The sequence below is a fragment of the Brassica napus genome, chromosome A7, assembly GCF_020379485.1.
Source record: "Brassica napus cultivar Da-Ae chromosome A7, Da-Ae, whole genome shotgun sequence".
NCBI classification, from domain to species: Eukaryota; Viridiplantae; Streptophyta; class Magnoliopsida; order Brassicales; family Brassicaceae; genus Brassica; species Brassica napus.
The window spans coordinates 14,758,121-14,778,217 of NC_063440.1; the positions used below are offsets into that span (position 1 = coordinate 14,758,121).

Genomic DNA, 20,097 nt, shown 5'->3' on the forward strand with positions numbered 1-20,097 from the left:
TCACCAAAAGTCTCCACGTGAGCGAACTTCATCACTACTTATAGACGGATTTGCTCACTTTAATCACCTTATGATGAAGCCATGACACGGCTTTTGCATCTCCAACTACAATTTATCTTCAACATTTTGCAATCAATTTGATGACTACATGATATTATCTACAAACCCTAACTCTTCGAACAATAAACGACACAGTTCAGTTTCGATTTTCGAATAACTATAATTTTACAATTTTATCATAATTTTAAATATCGTTAATTACAAAACAATATTAATATGTAAGTTAACTTATGGATAGTAAAACTCCACATATAGATAGTTTAATTTTATGATTTATAAAAATAAGAAATAGAAAATAGTAATATACAAACATTTTAATAAGTATTCTAAACTATACTGCATTGATTTATAAAAGATAAATATAAACCAATTGAAGTTGGCAGCATGATGAATCTCAAAAGCAAGAATGCCACAACATTTTTTTGGTTTTTGCAGGTGATTTCAAGACAAACTTTCATTACATGGCTTGCGATCAAAGATAAAGATAAGTTCTCCACCGGAGTGTGTAGCCCATGTCTCCGTCCACTTTCTAATAAATAAAATTTCGGCCACAGAATTACGAAGCTTGTCTTTAGTTAGTTGTGTAACTTTTACATAAAAGACTTTAAATGCCTAACCATGGTTCGATTCTTCATGAATCATAGCAATTTGTTTTAGCATTTATTAAAACAGTGGCCACTTTTTTTTGTTTTGCTTCTGGTCGGTAGAAACCTAGGACCGGCTCTGTGTGTACAAGGCAGTGGGGAATTTATCAACCATGCAACCTACGTGGAGAACCAGATGAAATCCGTATCTCTTCTTCGCATACACTTACTCACACAATTTGGGACATGCTTTGTCTGGGACAGCTCCTATCGCGCGGACAAACTTGTTTCGCAGCAAAAGAATGCTGGAGCCGGACTCTGCTCTAGTGAAGTTGGTCTTCCAAGACACAATCTATTATTGGGTGTGGAGAAAACGCAATGGGCGAAATCACCATCCGCATCATTACTCGCCTTTGTACTTAGCCCAAGCAATCCCACACGAGAATATGCAACCAGCTTGAGTCTCTAAGGAGGGACTGCTGGATGACGAAAAAGTATATAGAGAGACAGATAGAAGTCTCTCAGATCCCTCGTTTGGACCGCTTAAACAATTCATTGGATTTGTTTTTCACAACCATTCTTTTTAACGATAAACAAAATATTACATTTCAGAATACAAGAAGAAAAAAAGAATACAAGAGAAGGATATAATGTGTTTCAAAAAAAAAAGAAAAGAGAAGGATATAACAGTTTTTCCAAATACGTTGAGAAAAATAAAAAGATGAAGTAAAAACCAGAAAACACCAATACGAATTTGCAAAATATATAAAGAGAAAACTTAATTCTGATTTTTTTAAAGTCCAATAACATTCTCCATCTCCTTCAGAATCAAAATTCTGATTCACCACCAAGCAAGCCTCCGAAGATGGATGATCCACCGCTGTCACCTGCTCCACTGTTAACGTCACTACCATCGCCGGCGAGCATATTCATTGCCAAGCCTTGGCACAAACCCTGCACCATTGAATTCACCATTGTGTTTCCGTTAGGTCCATTAGGTCGTCCGTTGGCCCTATATTGTCCTCCATTCGGCCTACGTTGGACTGATCTACCCGGCTGAGTACTATTTGTTCCTTGATTCATGTTTCCATATCTGTTCATATTTGTAGTACCACCACGCCCATACCTGCCCATTCTTCTCGGCCTATCGGTCTGACCATATTGGTTCTGGTTATTCATTCCCGGTCCACCAACCGGTTCAACCATGGATAAATACTGGTTATTGGGTTCATCATTATATTGTGAATCATCCATAGTCTCATAAGACTCATCCTCGTTATACATAGACTCACTTCCTCCGGTGATATCAGTGTAGCATTCAAAATCATCTTCATCATATGCTTGATCACATCCATCGTCGACAAAGTCACCTCCAGCTTCGAAGTCACAATCACCTTCGTCACCATAAGTCGCACCATATTCACCAGCATACATCTCATTTCCATCGACTTCGTTGTTGCCACCATTGTCAATTACATTAGAGGGCCCACCACTAGGTCCATTAAATCCTTGAGGTCCATTGAAGGCAGCTAGATCACGAGGCCTATTAAAACCACCAGGTCCCCCGGCTCTTATTGCATTATTGCGTACATTCTGCAACCTTTTAGTTTGAGGCCCTCTAGGATTTTCGATTGGGTTCTTGGACCCTTGAAGCCTACTACCTCCACGCCCGTTACGGCCTATATTCTTCGACCGAGCTGGGGCGGGACTATTAGGACTCGAGTTTTGCTTCCTACCACCACCCGGCCCAAAGTTTGTACGAACTGAAAGTGGGTAAAGATCAGCCTGGTCAGACAGTTCATTAGACTGGCTACGAGCATCACTGCTACCACCAAATTCACTCTCGCTATACGCAACGTCATTGGCATCACCACCATAAGCCATAGTTTCAAGGCCGTTACCATCAACGTCTTGTTCCCCGTCATAAGCCTCTCCATCTTCAGTACCTTCATAGCCATTAGCTTCGTAATCAATCTCAACATCGACTTCACCATCAAACTCTTCGTTCACTGCACTACCATCGAAGACACTCCCTTCCATTGACCCTTGGTCAAAACTCTGTGTAATAGGCCCAATCGGACCATTATAACCCAAGTTGTTGTTCTGTCTTCTTGGTCCATAGACAGCAGCGTTTTGACCTATAGGTCTATTGGGATTACCAACAGGCCTGGTAGGATTATTCTCAGGCCTATTAAGCCTATTCATGTGCCCTGGTCTGGGCCTATTATTGGGGTGGTGACCGGCATGATGAGCAAGAGGAGTAGGTGCAGAACTACTATGTTGAAGGAGGTGTGGATGGTGAGCATTGATGCAACCGACATGAGAGTCGAATTCGCAAGGGACGCATCGATAGAGCCATTGGTTCTTCCCAATCTTAAGGCATATGTCGCAGGAGAATCCCTTGTTGGCACCGTAGGGAGAATGAAACGCGAGTTTAAGGGTATGTTGCGGATGAGAATTGTGGACGATCGAGAGCGGCTTGTAAGCGCAAAGCGCGTGGATGTCAAAGTCGCAAAGAGAGCACTGGTAGCTAAAACCAGTTCCGTTGACGCCACAACCATCGCAGTTGAAGTATCCACCATCATAGACTGGAGTCACCAGAAGGGTAAGCGTATGAGAAGGGTGAGAGGGATGGGTGATTACCTGCTTCATCTTGCTGCATGACTCATGGAGAGAGAAGTTGCATGGCCTGCATGAGTAAACCCGGCCGTTTCCTCCGGTAAGTTTGCAAGCGGAGCACGGTGGTGATGATGTCGGCGGGATTAACTGAAGGGGGTGTGGGTGGCTGAAGTGGTTTATAAAGCTATTGTTTTGTGCTGTTGGCTTTCCCATCGTTCTATTTTTTTGTGCTTTCTGATTTCTATCTTAAAATGAGATTGTTAAACACAACTTAGAGTTTCATAGAGATAAGAGGGATGACTTTTTGTTAAGGGCAAAGTCAGTCAACGGAACGCGTTGCACGTCTCCCCCATGGGAATTGGGAACTGGCAATACATGACTAAAAGAATAATTATACACATTGACTTAAACTAGTTGCAATTTCTAATTATGTGTGGTTCCTCTCTTGTTCTTGTTTTTGTGTTATCCACATGTAGGTGTATTTGTATAAAACGAGAGGCTATATTTGATATTCTAATCCAATGACCAAAGATCAGTTGGATCGTAGTGCATATTTTTCAAACTTGGACGTTGTCGTTCCTAATACGTATCTTAATCACACTAGATACCAAGTTGTAGTTTTCTTTTACTCATTATTAAGAATCAAATTATTAATGCTCTTGAATTTTCTAAAATCCGATAACATATATGTAAGCGTTTTCACTTTTTGGGAGTTCGTTTTGACATGAATATAATAGCATACCGAGACACGATAATACTACATACATATTATTATTATATTTAACAACTTTTATTTATTTTTATTTTTTGAATATATGTTAAATTTATTCAAAAGAAAACTACTTTTGTACAACAAGTGTAGACTGTTTTCTGAAAAAGCTAAAACTTAATTTTAAACCAAATCTCTTATTTTGTGGCAAACCACATTGTTAAAGCTCCTGAGAACTTCAAATCTCCCATTTGTCGCAGTGAAAGGCATCTGTTTTTTACTTACCTCTCAATCATCTTCACCAAAGGACCTGCCATGATGGGTTGGCTTCCATGTCTCCTGTCATTTCGTTCTCGCCATAGGGATGAGAGAGTAACTTGCAGTGTGTATCGAAGGAGGAACCTCTCCAGTAATCCTCCATTATTATCCTTGATTAGTACCATCAGTTCTGACCACAAGGTGGTGAACGAGCCCCTAAGCAAACCCCGGGCCAGTTTAGACCAAACTTCTGCTGAGTAGGGACATTCAAAAAAGAGATGATCTCTTGATTCGATCACATTCTGACAAAGAACACACAGTGAGTTTGCTCCTACATTCCAAGTCATCATTCGATCTCCAGTTGCCAGTCTGTTTTGGATTGCTAACCAATGAATAAAAGCATATTTTGGAGTGTGATGTTTAAACCAGACTCCTCTCCACCATTGAACATGTTGATCCTCTCTTCGAATGAGTTCCCAAGTCGCTTTTGTTGAGAAAGCAGCTTTATACTGTCCTTCACTCTGTTTCTAAAGTGCGGTATCAGTAGTGGTAGAGAACTGCAGGCTTTGAATCTCGCAAAGTTTTTCAACTTCATTAAAGATATCAACCCGGTGCCGACGCTTCCTACGATTTCTCAACGCCCCAGCCACCGTTGAGTGCAATGATATTCCCATATCTATACATCCATGCGGTCCAAACAAGTCGAATAATCTGCCCATGCTAGACCAAGAGTCGAACCAGAATGAAGTATTATTTCCATCACCTACTTTCATCCTGTGAAATTCTTTCGCTTTGTCACGAAGCTTCACCAGTTTGCGCCACATCCAAGAACCTTTCGTAGTTGTATCTTTAATAGACCAAAACGAGACATTCTTAAACAGATTCTCCTTGGTCCACTTAGCCCACAGAGACGCTTGAGAGGAGACTGTCCTCCAGACAAGCTTCAGACAACATACTTGATTAACCTCTTTCAGAGACCGGAGACCTAACCCCCCATCACACTTTCGTCGACAAACAATCTCCCATGCTACTTTAGCTTTCCTTGTGCTCAGTGTAGGCCCCGACCAGAGAAAAGCTGCACATATACTATTTATCTCCTTGATGCACGCTCCTGGTAAAACAAAACCAGCCAGCCAGAAGTTGACTATACTGAGAAGAACTGATCCAATTAGCTGTAGCCTACCCGCCATTGATAGGAACCGGTTTGTCCAGTGAGTGATACGTTTTCTTATCTTATCAATGAGAATACCATAGTCCTCCTTCCCCATCCTCCGAGTTAACAAAGGTAGTCCTAAGTAGCGAACCGGCAACGTTCCAGAAGCAAAATCAAAACGCTGCACCAGCTGATCAGTTTCAGTAGCCGACATCCCTGCATAGTATATTGTAGTTTTCTCCATGCTTATTTTCAGTCCCGAGATCCTGCCAAAGTAATCAAACACATCCACAATACTCTCAATGGATCTGACTCTACCATCCGTGAAAACCATTATATCGTCAGCAAAGCTAAGGTGAGTTAGCCCCAGGTTCTTGCATTTAGGATGATACCCCATGTTGTTATCATTTGCCGATTTATCTAACAGCTTCGACAGAACATTCATGCAAATTACAAAGAGATAAGGCGACAGAGCACAACCTTGCCTCAGGCCTCGCGTGCTCTGGAAGTAACCAGCAAGCTCGCCATTAACTTGGACAGAGAATGATGCCGTTGATATGCATAGAGATATCCAGTGTATGAACATCGGCGGGAAATCCATAGCTTCCAAAGTTCTAAAAAGAAAACTCCATTGAACTGAGTCAAAAGCTTTTGAGATATCAATCTTTAGGGCACATCTAGAGGAGATAGTATCCTTGTGGTAGTCTTTCACCAGCTCCGTAGCAAGCAACATATTCTCAACAAGAAGTCTACCCTTCACAAAGGCGGACTGATTTAAAGCGATGAAGTCTGGTAGGGTTACCTTGAGCCTGTTAGCTAAGATTTTGGAGATAACTTTGTAGATGACATTGCAGCAAGATATGGGCCTATAATCCTTCATCTCCCTAGCCACTGATGATTTCGGTATCAAGGCCAGAATCGTTGTATTTACCCCTTTTGGTAAGAACCCTTTCGCAAAAAAAGATTGAACCGAGATAATGAACTCTGGCCCTATAATAGGCCATGCTGATTTGAAAAATTCAACCGTGAACCCATCTGGCCCTGGTGACTTATCACTTGGCATACTGAACAATACTTTTGTGATCTCCTCCGCTGTTACCACCTGTGTGAGGTTCTGCTGATCAGTAACTGAACATCTGTATGGCAAAAGATCACTGAGCGTGCTCACATCTATCTCCTCTAGGTCTGGTGGGACGTACTGAAGAAAATCCTTGAAAAACCCCTCAGCTTCTTCCTTTATTTCTTCGGGTAGCTTTACTATTCGACCATCTCTGCATTTTATTTCCTTGATCGAGTTGTTGGTATCTCTAGTAGTTGCTGCCCGATGAAACACTTTATTATTTTTGTCCCCCACCTTCAACCAGTGCAACTTGGATTTTTGCTTTAGAAATCCCTCCTCCAAACTAGCGACATGCTCCCAACGTTTGTATGCACTATTCTCCCTGTCCAAGTTTCCCTGTGTTGGATTTCTTATATTCTCCTCCTGACACCGACATAGATTTTCATAAGCTTCTTTTGCTTTCACCGAGAGATTTCCCATTTGTTCCTTTGCCAGTACTCTGATTTTCGGTTTCAGAGCTTTCAACTTCTTTGAGAAGCGATACAGAGAAGATGTTGACAAGAAAATAGGCTCTGTATTTTGCCAATGATCCTCTATGAGCGGCTTAAACCCCTCAAGTTCTGCAACTGCGTTAACAAACTTGAATGGTATTTTAGGACGAGTCAGGGATGATCTGAGCTGGATTCGACACTGCAGGTGATCCGAACAACCTCCACCTTCAAATACACTATACGACTGAGGATATGAGCTAAACCAGTGATCGTTGATAAGAACACGATCAAGTTTCTTCGAGATAAGACCTTCTTCTCTTTTATTTGTCCACGTGAACTGAGGGCCATGTGCAGCTAGATCCAGTAATTTGCAGTGTTGGACTGCCTCCTGGAACTCATACATTCCTTGAGATACTGTGCTTCTCACGCCATACATCGAATGTTCTTCAGCGTCCAGAATTTCATTAAAATCTCCAGTTATAATCCAAGCCTTCTGACGAATAATCGGTGAATCTTGGTGAGCTTTGAGATCACTCCATAATTCTCTCCTCTCCAACTCTGTGTTAAGCGCATAAACGCATGTGTAGAAAATTCTTCAGTATCTTCATCCAAGGCAACTGAGACTGTGATCATTTGTGCAGTCTTGTAAAACGGTGTAATTCGAACTTCCGGTCTCCACACTAGCCAAATTCGGCCTAGTGGATTAAATTCATAATTTGACATCAAATTCCAGTCCTTAAAGACTGTATCTGAGATCCTCTGACTTCTCCCTTCTTTTACTCGTGTTTCTAATAACGCACCAAACTGAAACCCTTGATCCTGTACCCACTTCTTCACTACTGAATGTTTGATCGATTTGTTGAATCCTCTAACATTCCAGAAGAAACCCGACATATTATTTCTTCTTGTGGTTACGTCTTTTACCTACTGCACTAGGAAGTCCTTCCTTTGTGCTTAAGGCAGCCAGTTTCTTTGATGACCTGATTTGTGGTTTTGAAAGCCGAGGAACAGATGGTCGAAGTGAACGCTCACCTCTCTCAGACTTCCCTGCTTTCCCTGTATGCTGATTAAGCAGTTCTTCAGTTCCAGTTTCATCTCCTGAAACCTCGCCTGAGATCTCTTCCGATACTTCTTCTAAAGTATCTGCCTGGCCTTCTAAAATTTCACCCTCCTCCGTTTCGTTTTCCTCTGTTTTCTTCTTTTCCTCTGTTTCATCTTGTCCCTCCCGCACATCTTTGTTTCCCTCCTCTTGCAACACTGCAAAGCGAGATGGTGAGATCAAATTGGTGTGTTGTACTGCTGGCTTAATGCCTAGCCGACCATGTTTGGATGGAGAGACATCCTTCCAGATTCCCTCAGTATTTGTCTCCACTACACTAGTTTGCACGGGTGCACTTCTTTCTGCAGCAGGTGATTCACTTGCGACCACTGCTTCCCTATCACGATCTGGTTGGCCGTTTGTCACATTCCTTGGTGTAACCTCTTCGATCACTTCTTTCTCTGAGTTCTCCTTGGAACTTGCCGGAGAGTTTTCCACGTTACCATCCTGCACAGGCACAACCCTTTCTTCCACAGAGGTATTTTGCCTTGTCAATATTTTAACCTTCGATTTGCAAGCTTTATGTGTATGTCCCCATTTAGAACAGATAGTACATTTATCAGGAAGCCAGGGGTAAATAAACTCCACCTCTGCATCCACTCCTAGCTTTGATTTGAACCGGTGTGATTTAGGCAACTCCTTTGTCATGTCAGCTTCTACAAACACTTTTGCTTCTTCAAAGCTTGTGCATAGTATAGTGTCTGGGTGCAATCTCTTTGGCTTGCCAACCGCACTAGCAATGAAGCCTAGTCTCTTCCATGAGAACATCCTGTGAGGAACATTTTTCATTGTAATCCACATTGGTACTACTTTGATCTCTTCTTCCTCTTCTTCTTCAACTACCGGTGACCACTTTGATAAGACCATTGGAATGTTAGCAATGTTCCACATTCCTCTGCGTAAGATTCTCTTCCTTGTAGTCAGATCTTTAACCCGGAACTTGACTGTAACTTCATTAACTGGAAACACATCAATCTTGATAGATTGATTTCCCAGTGGCCAAATCTTATTCACGATAACATGAATCTTGGCAACGTGTGGGGCAGGAGCTAGGAACCGCCCTTCCAGTAGATCATCCCAAAGAGGGATCATATCTTGTATCACTTCATCTGGTACTCGTACAACTTCCCTTCCCTCCACCATCTCCATGTCGAAAGCATGCTCAGAGAGAGATGGACCATTTTTCACTGCTGTAACATAAGACAAATGTTTTTCCTGAACGTTGGACGTGTCTAACACCGGCCTAACCGATGATTCCGACACCTCCGATGCCATGACGGCCGTCGGAAACCCTACCGTGCAGAAGACTCTCACCAAAACCCTAATCGCCAAAAGAGTCGCCCTCGTGCTCAAAAAAGGAAAGTCCTCAAATTCCATATTTAACAACTTTTATTAATTAGATAGTAAACAAGTTATACAATACATACACAATAATAAAAACAACAACAACACATGATAAACAAAAAATGATGAAAAAAACAATAAACCAAATGAAATTAGTTGAGAAGGCCAGTCCTAGGTTTTAAAGGGCTGGAAGCAAAAACAAAAAATTGTGGGCATATAACTAGACATATGATTTTTGTATCAGATGAGTTTGGAACTCGGGCCGTTTAAACAAAGATCACATGTCTAACTACATACCACTAGGCTAAGACATCTTTTGACAGTTTTGTGGGCGAAATATTTTCATAAATAAATCGGCCGCAAGCATGGACTTCATTAGCTTGGTTCAAGAGCCGGCTCTGATCCGTGGAACCCAATTCTCTTTCTTGTATTACATTGCCTTGTTCCAACTTAAATCCATAGATATTCTTTGGTATGAATCCACTATATTGATTCAACCATAAAAATTAAAAATTGGATAGACCCAATTTTAACGATTATACGAATATTGCAATATATAACAAAGAAAAATATTCCACTTTGTATTGTTGCCTTCTTTGTAATGCATTCCATAATTTCAGTAATATATTTTGATACCAAATATATTGTATCAAAATATAAATGCTAAAAAGTTCTTCATTGGTCAACAACAAACTTCTTTCTTCCATCTCGAAATCTTCTTTTTGCATATATTGAGGCTTTTTTGGTAGACGTTGTTTCCACATTGGAAAGTTATCACACAAACATGATAACCATCCAACACACTTGCATATGGATTCAATCCAAATGGATTGGTTGCATTGCCGTCAGTCATGGCCAAAACGTCCATGCCAGAGATTGTAAAGCAAACTTGAAAAACAATATCAACCTGCTGTAAATAAAACTGAAATTTTCAGAAAATAACAAAATACATAGAAGCAAAAACACACAGACACAAAAGTATAAAAGGTGATATCTTGTTTCATGGCCTGTTTGTCAGAGTAGACAGCACGGGTCTGTGGGAATTCCCCAACTAATTATGTGGTCCTTTGTAGGAAAACGGTTCAGGTGGAACAGCCAACATATGAAAGTATGAAACTATGTGTAGGGGTTCCTTTCTTGATCCAAATAATGTCAGCCCATGGGACAATAATTGATCTTGGGCAAAGGTGATCATAAATTTGGCCCGTGCGATATCGATGAATAGGATATTCATCAATCTCCCAATAGTAAGTATCTGTTTCAGTCAACAAATTAATGGTGGTGAGGAAAGCCTGAACTTGAAGAAGATTATCTGTTTTGGCAGGAGGAAGCAACCAACTTCCATTTATGTTCAGTTTGGGGAGTAATGTTTAGTGGAATTCCGAATCGAGATGCTGAAGGAGTTTCCAGGAAGGTTAGTAGACGGGCATAAAGAGACCAGTTATCCCACCAAAATCAACATGAATTTCTTAGCTTGATCCATTCAAAAACCGTATCTTTCTGTTTCAGAAGCTCTTTGGCAAGCCATGAGAATTGATGCCTCTTTTAAGGCTCCATAAGTTATAAGTTCTCCTTAATAACTTTCTCACGAAGTCAGGCGACCCATATGGATCCTGACAGCGAAAAGAGTAGCCAAATCAGCTTAATGAGACAAGTTGTGTTCCAGGAGCCGATGTCTTTTAGGCCTAACCCACCCTCAGTTTTAGGTTTACTGACTGTCTCCCAACTTACTCTTGCATAGATATTACCTTCAGGAGTGCCTTTCCATAAGAAATTTGAGCACATCAATCTTATTTTTCCAATACATTTCTTTGGCAAGACAAACGTTGAAGTTCATAAATTCAGGAGACACGCAATTACAGTATCCAGCCTTCCAGTGAATGATTTAACTGACCAGCAATTGATCTTAGCTTTGATTCTGTGGAGAAGAGACTCACAGTTTGCCAAGGTAAGCTTTTTCGTACAAAGAATAACGAACATGGAAAATTCCATGAGATAACCCCGTCGAGAAGCTAATCTGATCTATTTCTTCCTGTGACAGGCCAGCAGAATAGAAGGATGATTTAGAGCGACTTATAGAGAGGCCTAAAAGTGTATCAAATTCACGAAAAACTTGAGAGGACTGCCTGAACTGAGGAGAGGGAGCCGTTTAGAAAGATCATCTGTAAAACTCAGGTGCGTTAACTTCGTTTTTTCACAATGGTAGTGATAGGAGAATGAACCATCTGCTGCCGCCTTGTCTAGAATTAGGGAAAGAATATTGATGACCATTACAAATAGATAAAGGGATAAATGATTACCCTGCCGGAGACCTTTCTTCCCTTGAAGTAACCATGAACACAACCATTGTACCCTATAGTAAAGGTAGGCGTAGACAACATGCTATGATCCATCTCGAAAAAATTTCAGGTCCCGTAGGCAAGAGTAGAGAAACTCCTAGTTAATGCAAACAAATGCTTCTGCGATATCAATTTTAAAATTTCGTTTAGGATCTTTGTTGAGATGGTAGCCATTGACAATCTCAGATGCTAAAAGAGTGTTTTCTATAAGGAGTCTTCCTTGTACAAAAGCTGTTTGGTTTGGTCTTCTCAGCGAATGAAGAATTGTCTTCAGGCGTTTAACCAACAGATGGGAAATAACTTTGTAGAGCTTATTCAAGCGCTATAGGCATGAGGTCTGAGATTACATTTGCTCCAGGGGATTTTGGCACTAGAAATAGGATTGTGGCATACGTGGAGGAAGACATGAATCCTATAGTGAAAAAAAAATAAAATACCTTCAGCGACCTCATCACCCAATACATTCCATGTAACAGGAAAAACCTAGAGTTTAACCCAGGCACCTTGTTGGGATTCAACTTAAACATAGCCATTTTAATTTCAGCAGGAAAAAAGGGAGATTGCAAGATCTGTCTTGCTGCATCAGAGCAGGTTAAGTCACACAAGAGAAACCAACCATTTTTACAAAATCTTTCAATAGCCAAAAAGTAAGATCATTCATACAACTTCGAGAAACTTAAAATATCAAAATAAACACAAAGCCTTGTCAGATTCTGTCACACCTGAAGAGGAATGAATACAAACTTTCTTTCATAAACTAACTTTTTAACCTTTCACCGTCACTATCATAATCAGCTGTAAGCTATAGACAACGGAGAAACTTTACCAATTACCATCATCAAAAGGTAACTCACATATTCTCTTACAAATTTCCCTGCTATCTCTCAAGAAAACTTTATCACATCAAAAGGCAACTCACATATTCTTTTTGCAAGTTCCTCTACTATCTCCCAAGAAAGCTTTCCGTGAAAAACTTTGCAGTATATACATAAATCACAGTCGTAGCACCAATACATGCATTATACCATAAATATCTATCTATCTATAATAATAAAACAGGGTTTTTTTTCACCTTAGCCCTCCACATCCTTTTTTAGGGGTGGGCATTTGTTGACACGTGTCGCCTAACCAGGCCCCCGCGTTTTTTCCTTCTATTCGGTTCTCCACATATGCTTATTTGAACCGGGTTTTTGTTACAATTTCATATTGAGCCCAATCCTTTAGTCCAATCCCCAGAACAATTTTTAGAAGCCCACCTGGCATCATGTTTCTTCTTTCTTCTTCCTCTAACGTCTGCGACCTCCCCGACGAAAATACACCGAAACTTAAAAGCGTCGAGTGATCTCCGTAAAGTCCCCCCCATCCATAAATCCATTCTGTACTCTGAGTTTTTCCTTGATTAATCAACTCCTCCCACCTGAAGCATTCAATCTATCTACCTCTTTGTATCCTACAGTAACCGGCGGAAGCATTCAATCTACCTCTTTATTTAACAATTGATTCTTTTTCAGCTCGCTTCGTCTCTTTAAGCGATCACTTCCTTTTCCCAATTTCCTTTTTCAGTTACACAGATTTCATTTCACTTCGTCTCGCTTAATAATGGAGTTAGAAAGGCAGATCAAACGATTGTGATGCTCTTTTTGGCTGCTGAATCTCGTGCTCTGTCTGGAAAGTAAGGGATCTATTCTGCAAAAGCATCTTTAGCCATGCACATCACCGACATAAGTAAATCTATATCTGATAAACAAAGCTCATTTTCAATCGCTAATTGGTAAGCATATATTATTTGTCTCATCCCGCAACTAAGAAAGCCTTCTCTTCAAAGAATCAGGAAAATACCGGCTGTTGTTGAATGTGTATTCAGTGGAGAGACGCAGCTAAGCTATCTATGTAATGAGACGCAAACTCATGCAGAGAGATGTCGAGGTAAGGAAACACAGCTAAGCTTACATCTCAGGTTTCTATTCTTCTCTATGGTTTGTTAAAAGTACTCTGTTATAACCTAATAGAGATTGAAGTTGAAACCGTGGATTGAATCGGTACGTTCTTTGATCAATGTGGGAGCTGAAGCAACTATTCTTGAACAGGCAGAGAGATATGCTACAAACCAGAAACTGAAGGTGACAAGCAATACAAATGTCTTTAGTAAAAGCTAATCTTGCTAAATATTTTGTTGACCATTTACAGATTTGGGAGAATTATGTTAAAGGACAAGAACTATCAAATGGAAGTACAGCCTTAGAAACCTAACAAAAAAGAGACCTCTGTGAATATCTCTCTTCAGCACTACTCAGATAGTTTTAATACATGTATAAAATAAGCAGCAATCCATTCAAGTTTCCTTACATTGTGTATGATAATAGGTTGCTGTCACAGATGTACTTGGCGGTGGTCGATTCTATCTTCAGTCGGTTGGAGACCAGAAACTAGCTTCGATTCAGAACCATTTTGCATCCATGTGTGTTAAAGATGATCCCATCATCGCATCCTTCAACTCTAAGAGAGGTGATATCGTTCTTGCACAGTTTCTCCTTGACTACTTTTGGAACCGTGCAATGGTAATTTCCAGTCCATCTTCTTAGTTTCAGTGCTTTGTTTTGCTTCTGTTTATTCATTTGATTGATACCTATTTTCAGATTGTGAATGCACCACGAGGAGCTGTTGAGATGATAAATTTGAAGTGTTCTATATCGATTATGGAAACCATGAAGTAGTCCCTATAGCGCAATACCACCACTCCACCAGTAGACCCTTCGGTATCATTAGCACCAGGGCTTGCTTAGCTCTGGAGACTTGTCTACATTAAGGTTCCAAGCTTGGAAGAAGATTGTGGTCCTGAAGAAAAAAATATCTTCACTTCTGATTTTGAGATGAAGAACCGAGACGCCGTAACCTTTCAGATGATACCCGCTTCGTCTAATGTTGCTGCAATCATTCACATGTTGATTGGAATGTTTCACCGACTCGCTCCTCATTGGCCATTAGTGACTTAGAAAAATTGTGAAAACGTTTAAAGAGTAAATACGAGCTAAAGAGAAAGCAGAGTAAACATAGTACTTTTTTTAGCACATAATAAACATAGTAGTTTATTCTCTTTACGAAGAAGCTCTCCGTAATTACTAATAGACGAACAAATGAAATATCTATATTTTCCCAAAACTCTTTCGATGAAGAAGGCTGATTTGGACTTCTCTCTGCTCTAATGTATTTAAATGGCGTTGGGTTTCTTAGTATTAAATAATTATACATATCATAGAAAATAGCATGAACTGAAATCTTAAAGAAAAATTCCAGCACAAGTTGATCCATTAATAAGTATTTGAAAATAAATTTTGCATCAAAGTTTTTTAAGATATAGAAAAATAGTAAAATGATTTAAGATATAGAGAAAATGGTCAAATGATTTAATGTGGTAAATTATCTTTTTCTTTTTTGTAACAAAAACTTTCTTGGTGTTTTCGATTATGACAACAAATATGTCCAATTGTAATTAGATTAGAGATCTTGATTACGTTTAAGGCAAAAAACCTGCTCTGCTAAAATACAAGTTCCACTTTATTGTTAAACTAATCTTTTTTTTTGACAAAATGTATTCTATTTAAAATATAACAAAAAAGTAAAGCCATAGAGCTTGAGAAAGTTTTGAGAGCAATGCATTGTTAAACTAACCGCCAGTTTAATGATTGCAACTTATTCGATTCTTTCTTTCAAACCATGCGTGTATATGATTCATTTTGTTTCAACAATTTTTTTTTGTGAGAAAAACAAATAGTATTTTATAATTAGTTAATAGAGAAAAGGAAAAAATTGTTTAACTCATCTAACAAAAAAAAACATAGAAATGAACAAAAAAATGGCGAAATCATTTTAACAGTAATAAAAAGGTGAGGAAACAACCAAACTTATGGTGTCTACGAAATAAATATTGAAAAAAGACTAAGATAGCACCAAACCAAGTTTTTGTTCCCAAAGTAGCATTCAAGGCTCAAAGTCACAAAAATAGGTTTCATTAAAGAGGTAAATATACGATTATACCTCTTGGGTTAATTAATCCAAACATTAGAGTTTAGAGTTAAGGGGTGGGGTTTTGGAATTATGATTTAAAATTTTATAAAAAATAAATACTAAAATAAAAAAATAAAAATTTTAAAAAAAGTTTCAAAAAGTATTTTTAAATTATAAAAATAAAATTTGAAAAAAAAATAAAAAAAAATTTCGAAAAAAAGTTTCAAAAAAAAATTTATAAAAATTTCGAATCTGAAAACATATAATCTGAAATTATAAAAAAAAATTATTTTTTTTTTATTTTTTTATTTTTATATTATTTATTTTTATTTATTTTTGTTTGTTTATTTAATTTCAAATCAAGAGTATTAGGGATATTTTATCCTTTAATGAATGGCATTTTTGTGACTTTCTCCTTCTAGTGCTATTTTTAAGACATAAACTTCAAAAGGTGCTATTATTGCAATTGTCCATAAATATTAGTCCCACCCTTTACAACAACATTATACCTTTTTTTTTTGTTAAAGCATTTATATTTAATTTTGATATATACTTCCACCGCTATAGCTTAAATTTGCCAGCATGTAATTTTTTTCAGCATGAACAACTGTCCTGTTACGGATATACATGAAATAAAAAAACCTTTAATAAAATATCAATTATGACCACTTTATTTGACAATACCACAGATCAAATCTAAACAATGAACGTGGATTTCAATGTTGAGTACACAAACATAGTGAATAAAATGTAAAGTAAAATATAGTATAGTAGCTTAAGCAATAACAAACTCAATACCAACCTATAGAAAGAAAATAAGAGTACCAAACACTAAAACAACACAGACATATGACTTACAATTTCTTCACCAAGCATCATAATTTTTGTCTAACGTTGATATTTATCTATACGGTATACTAATATGAAAAATCTACCATGATTTTTTTATTAAAATGGAAGTAAAAAAAATTAATATTTGCATAGTTTGGATGAACTAGGAAAAATACAATAACCAGACAAAAATACATTGTTCATAACTTAAAGTAAAAGAAACAAATAAAATTAGTTTTTCCATTATTTGTTCGTTTATGATATCATTTTCAATCTACACTGATGTTTAAGAGTTAAATAAATTAATATATATATTTATAAAATAATTTTTAATATAACTTCCTACCCGTAGGGCGGGCCAAACCCCTAGTAAATTATATAATAGTTTAAAGTAAATTAAAATTTGATCATAACCCTAAACATTTCTTTTTTTTTTTTTTTTTTTTTTTTTTTGATAACTCTGGTATCTGGGCAGCCACATTCCCAACTATCCCCCGAAAGGGGTCCAGCGCCCCAACGGAAGGGATGTTAAATCCGTTGTGGCCAAGACTCGAACCCGGGTGGCGGGCAGTACAGCTGTACCTCCTTTACCACCAAGCTACGAGCGCTTGGTTCCCTAAACATTTCTTATATATAAAATAACCACATTATTTAAATTATTAAAAGTATACAAATGAAATAATCAGGAGAATTTAAAATGCATAATCCATGCGTAGCACGGACCTATAAAATGGTAACGAGGACTAATGTTTAAGAGAGATACGTCTAATAAATGCTCTACACTGATGTTTAAGAGAGATACGTCTATAATCTCAAAGTCAACACACACAAAACCTTTACATTATTATTTCTGTTTGACAATCTATTATTAAGCATTTATTTTCTCGGTGTTCAAAAAATAAGCATTTATTTTCTCTATCATACATAAAGATTCTTGATTTACAATGGGCCAACTTAAGACAGAAAAAAAAAAAAACTGGATTGATGACTTTTTTTTTTTCTGGATTGATGACTTCTAGAAAGAATTTTGTTCTCAACATTTTTCCATCGGATGCAATATAAATTTCTCGAAAAGCTCTCCATCTTCACATGTTTGGCCAGACAAGTTCTCAGCATAACTGAGAAGAAAAAAAAAATATAAGCACTCATTTATTTGGAAATGATTTATGTTGCTCCGTACGAATGAACCTCATACCAAATTTTCTGGTAACTGGTTTGTTTGGAATACTCAGCTCTCTTTTTCTTTTGTTTCATTTAGCAAAAAAAAAACTTCTTTTTTTTTTCATTTCTGGTAACTTTTGTTGTAGCAAACTACCAGTTAGATAAATATGGGACGCACATGCCAGAAATAGATAAAGGAAAAAAAGAAGCAAATATAATCAGTACTTTGTGGTCTAATAATAACTGTAGTGAAAAATGGTTGATTTGTTGTCAAACTTTATTTGATGCAGAATATTATGGGTTTTTAGTGATTTAAACCCCAAGCTATTTTTAGATTAGAAGAAAAAATTACATCTAAAACTTTATGTTTTTAATACAGTTAGTATAGTAATAATTGAATTAAAAAGAGTTTTTAATGATTTAAACATTCAACTATTTTTAAATCGGATGGAAAACCTCTGACTAAAATTTTATGTTTTTAAACTCTAAACTAATAAACCGCTGCCGCTAATTCTCTATTAACAAAATCGTCTTTTCTGAACAAAGATCCATTAAATTAAAACGCTGAGTTTTGTATAATCACAAAAACGATACGAGATGCTTACAATCAACATATATTTTAGTGATTTAAATCCCAACTATTTTTAAATCGGATAGAAAATCCTCAACTAAAACTTTATGTTTTTAAACCCTCAACTATTAAACTTTTATTGTCTTTAACCCTCCGTAAACAAAGTCATTTTGTTGAACTGGGACCCGTTAAATTGAAACGCAACGTTTCATTTAATCAAAAGAACAGCACAAGATGCTTAAAAATCCCTTTATCAATGGGTGTGGACAATCATGATTCATCCATAAATAAAAAAAATAGGTTTCTTCCTTTTCAAGAACTATCGAAGATGAGATAAGTTAAAAAGCTCTCTTGTTTCTAATCCTAATTTTGTTTTCTCTCCTATTCACCTTATTCATAAATTTTAAAATTTTGAGTGCGAAGAGATGGATAACCTAGATTACTTAGCATTCCAAAATTCACCTTCCTGATAAATATATGAGCATGAGAAAAATAGTATTAGAAACAACATGAGAGAGAAATTAAGAATTTCATGTCGTTTATGTCATTAAATGAAACGTTGCGTTCCAATTTAATAGGTCATGTTCAGAAAAGACGATTTTGTTTATGGAGGGTTAAATGCATTAAAGATTTGATAGTTGAGGGTTTAAAAATAAAAAGTTTTAGTTGAAGGTTTTCCATCCGAATTAAAAATAGTTGGGGATGTAAATCACTAAAATATATGTTGATTATAAGGATCTCGTGTCGTTTATGTGATTATATGAAACGATGTGTTTCAATTTAACGGGTATGTGACGACTTTGTTAACGTAAGGTTAACGATATTAACGGTTTAATAGTTGAGGGTTTAAAACATAAAATTTTAGTTGGATGGAAAACCTCCAACTAAAATTGAGTCTCATGTGGGATCTCCTCATGTGTTACCCTACCGCCCAGAAACCCAATTATGTTAAGCCCAAAACACTGGTCTGAAATATTTATTAACAAAAAAAAGAAAAGTCCATTAATAATTGTGATTAAGTGAAACGGTGAGTATCATCCAACCCGGACACGTGTCGGTCTGTCAGGAACCAACTTTATGATGTGGCAAAGCAGGAGTGATGCAAACATATTTTTATATATATAGATATATATATGTCTTAACAAGCTATATCTATTCTATTAAAAAGGAAGCAGTCTTGATAAATCTACTTATAAAAGTTGTTTGGATTTTTTTTTTTTTTTTTTTTAGCCTTCCTTATATATTATATGTTATCCCTATTTAATCTCAATTTGTTATCAGCAAAATAAATATTATTAATTGGGCTTTGGGCATTTAACTTAAAAAGATAATTTAACTGATACAACCCATTCATAAAAAAAAAATTATAAATCCAATTAACTTTTGTTACAGAAAAAAAAATTAACCAAATTAACTTTAGACCCTTTTTTTACAAAATCCCAAATTATGAAGACTATTTTATACATAAATACATATAAATGTAACATTATTTAAATTGTATGGATTTCTAATAATAAAATATCTGTCACAAACTGATTTTTGTTTTAAAAAAAATTGATAATAGTTTGATAGAAAATTAAAAAAGGAAAAAAAAATAATACTTGCTTCATTATTTTGGTAGATTGATAATTAATATATTTATAAATAAACTTAACAATATTTGTTAAAAGAAATTTCTTATACAAGTCAAATATATATTAATATATCAAAAATTTATAAAACAAAAAACAAATTATATTTTTTTTCAGTGGGTTAATAACGGTCTTTTTGATTTTCAGATATTTTTACTATACTCATTTTATTATATTCTATT

General features: G+C 36.9%; 1 protein-coding gene and 1 non-coding gene across 7 annotated transcripts; one reads left to right on the forward strand and one right to left on the reverse strand.

Annotated features, from left to right (window-relative positions):
* Positions 1-1,277: 1,277 nt before the first annotated feature.
* Positions 1,278-3,665, reverse strand: LOC106358426. Its single transcript, XM_013798224.3, has one exon. It carries the CDS (start codon positions 3,474-3,476, stop codon positions 1,473-1,475), a length of 2,004 nt encoding a protein of 667 aa, XP_013653678.2. The 5' UTR covers positions 3,477-3,665; the 3' UTR covers positions 1,278-1,472.
* Positions 3,666-12,925: 9,260 nt separating this feature from the next.
* On the forward strand, positions 12,926-14,812 carry LOC106358425. 6 transcript variants are annotated; one of them, XR_007314979.1, is made up of 6 exons: positions 12,929-13,441; positions 13,542-13,642; positions 13,726-13,836; positions 13,904-13,982; positions 14,080-14,274; positions 14,353-14,812. It is a non-coding gene; the product is annotated as an uncharacterized LOC106358425 (transcript). The 6 variants fall into 6 exon arrangements; XR_007314978.1 differs by having other exon boundaries at positions 12,926-13,487; positions 13,581-13,642; positions 13,904-14,274; XR_007314977.1 differs by having other exon boundaries at positions 12,926-13,441; positions 13,904-14,274.
* The last annotated feature ends 5,285 nt before the right edge of the window (positions 14,813-20,097 follow it).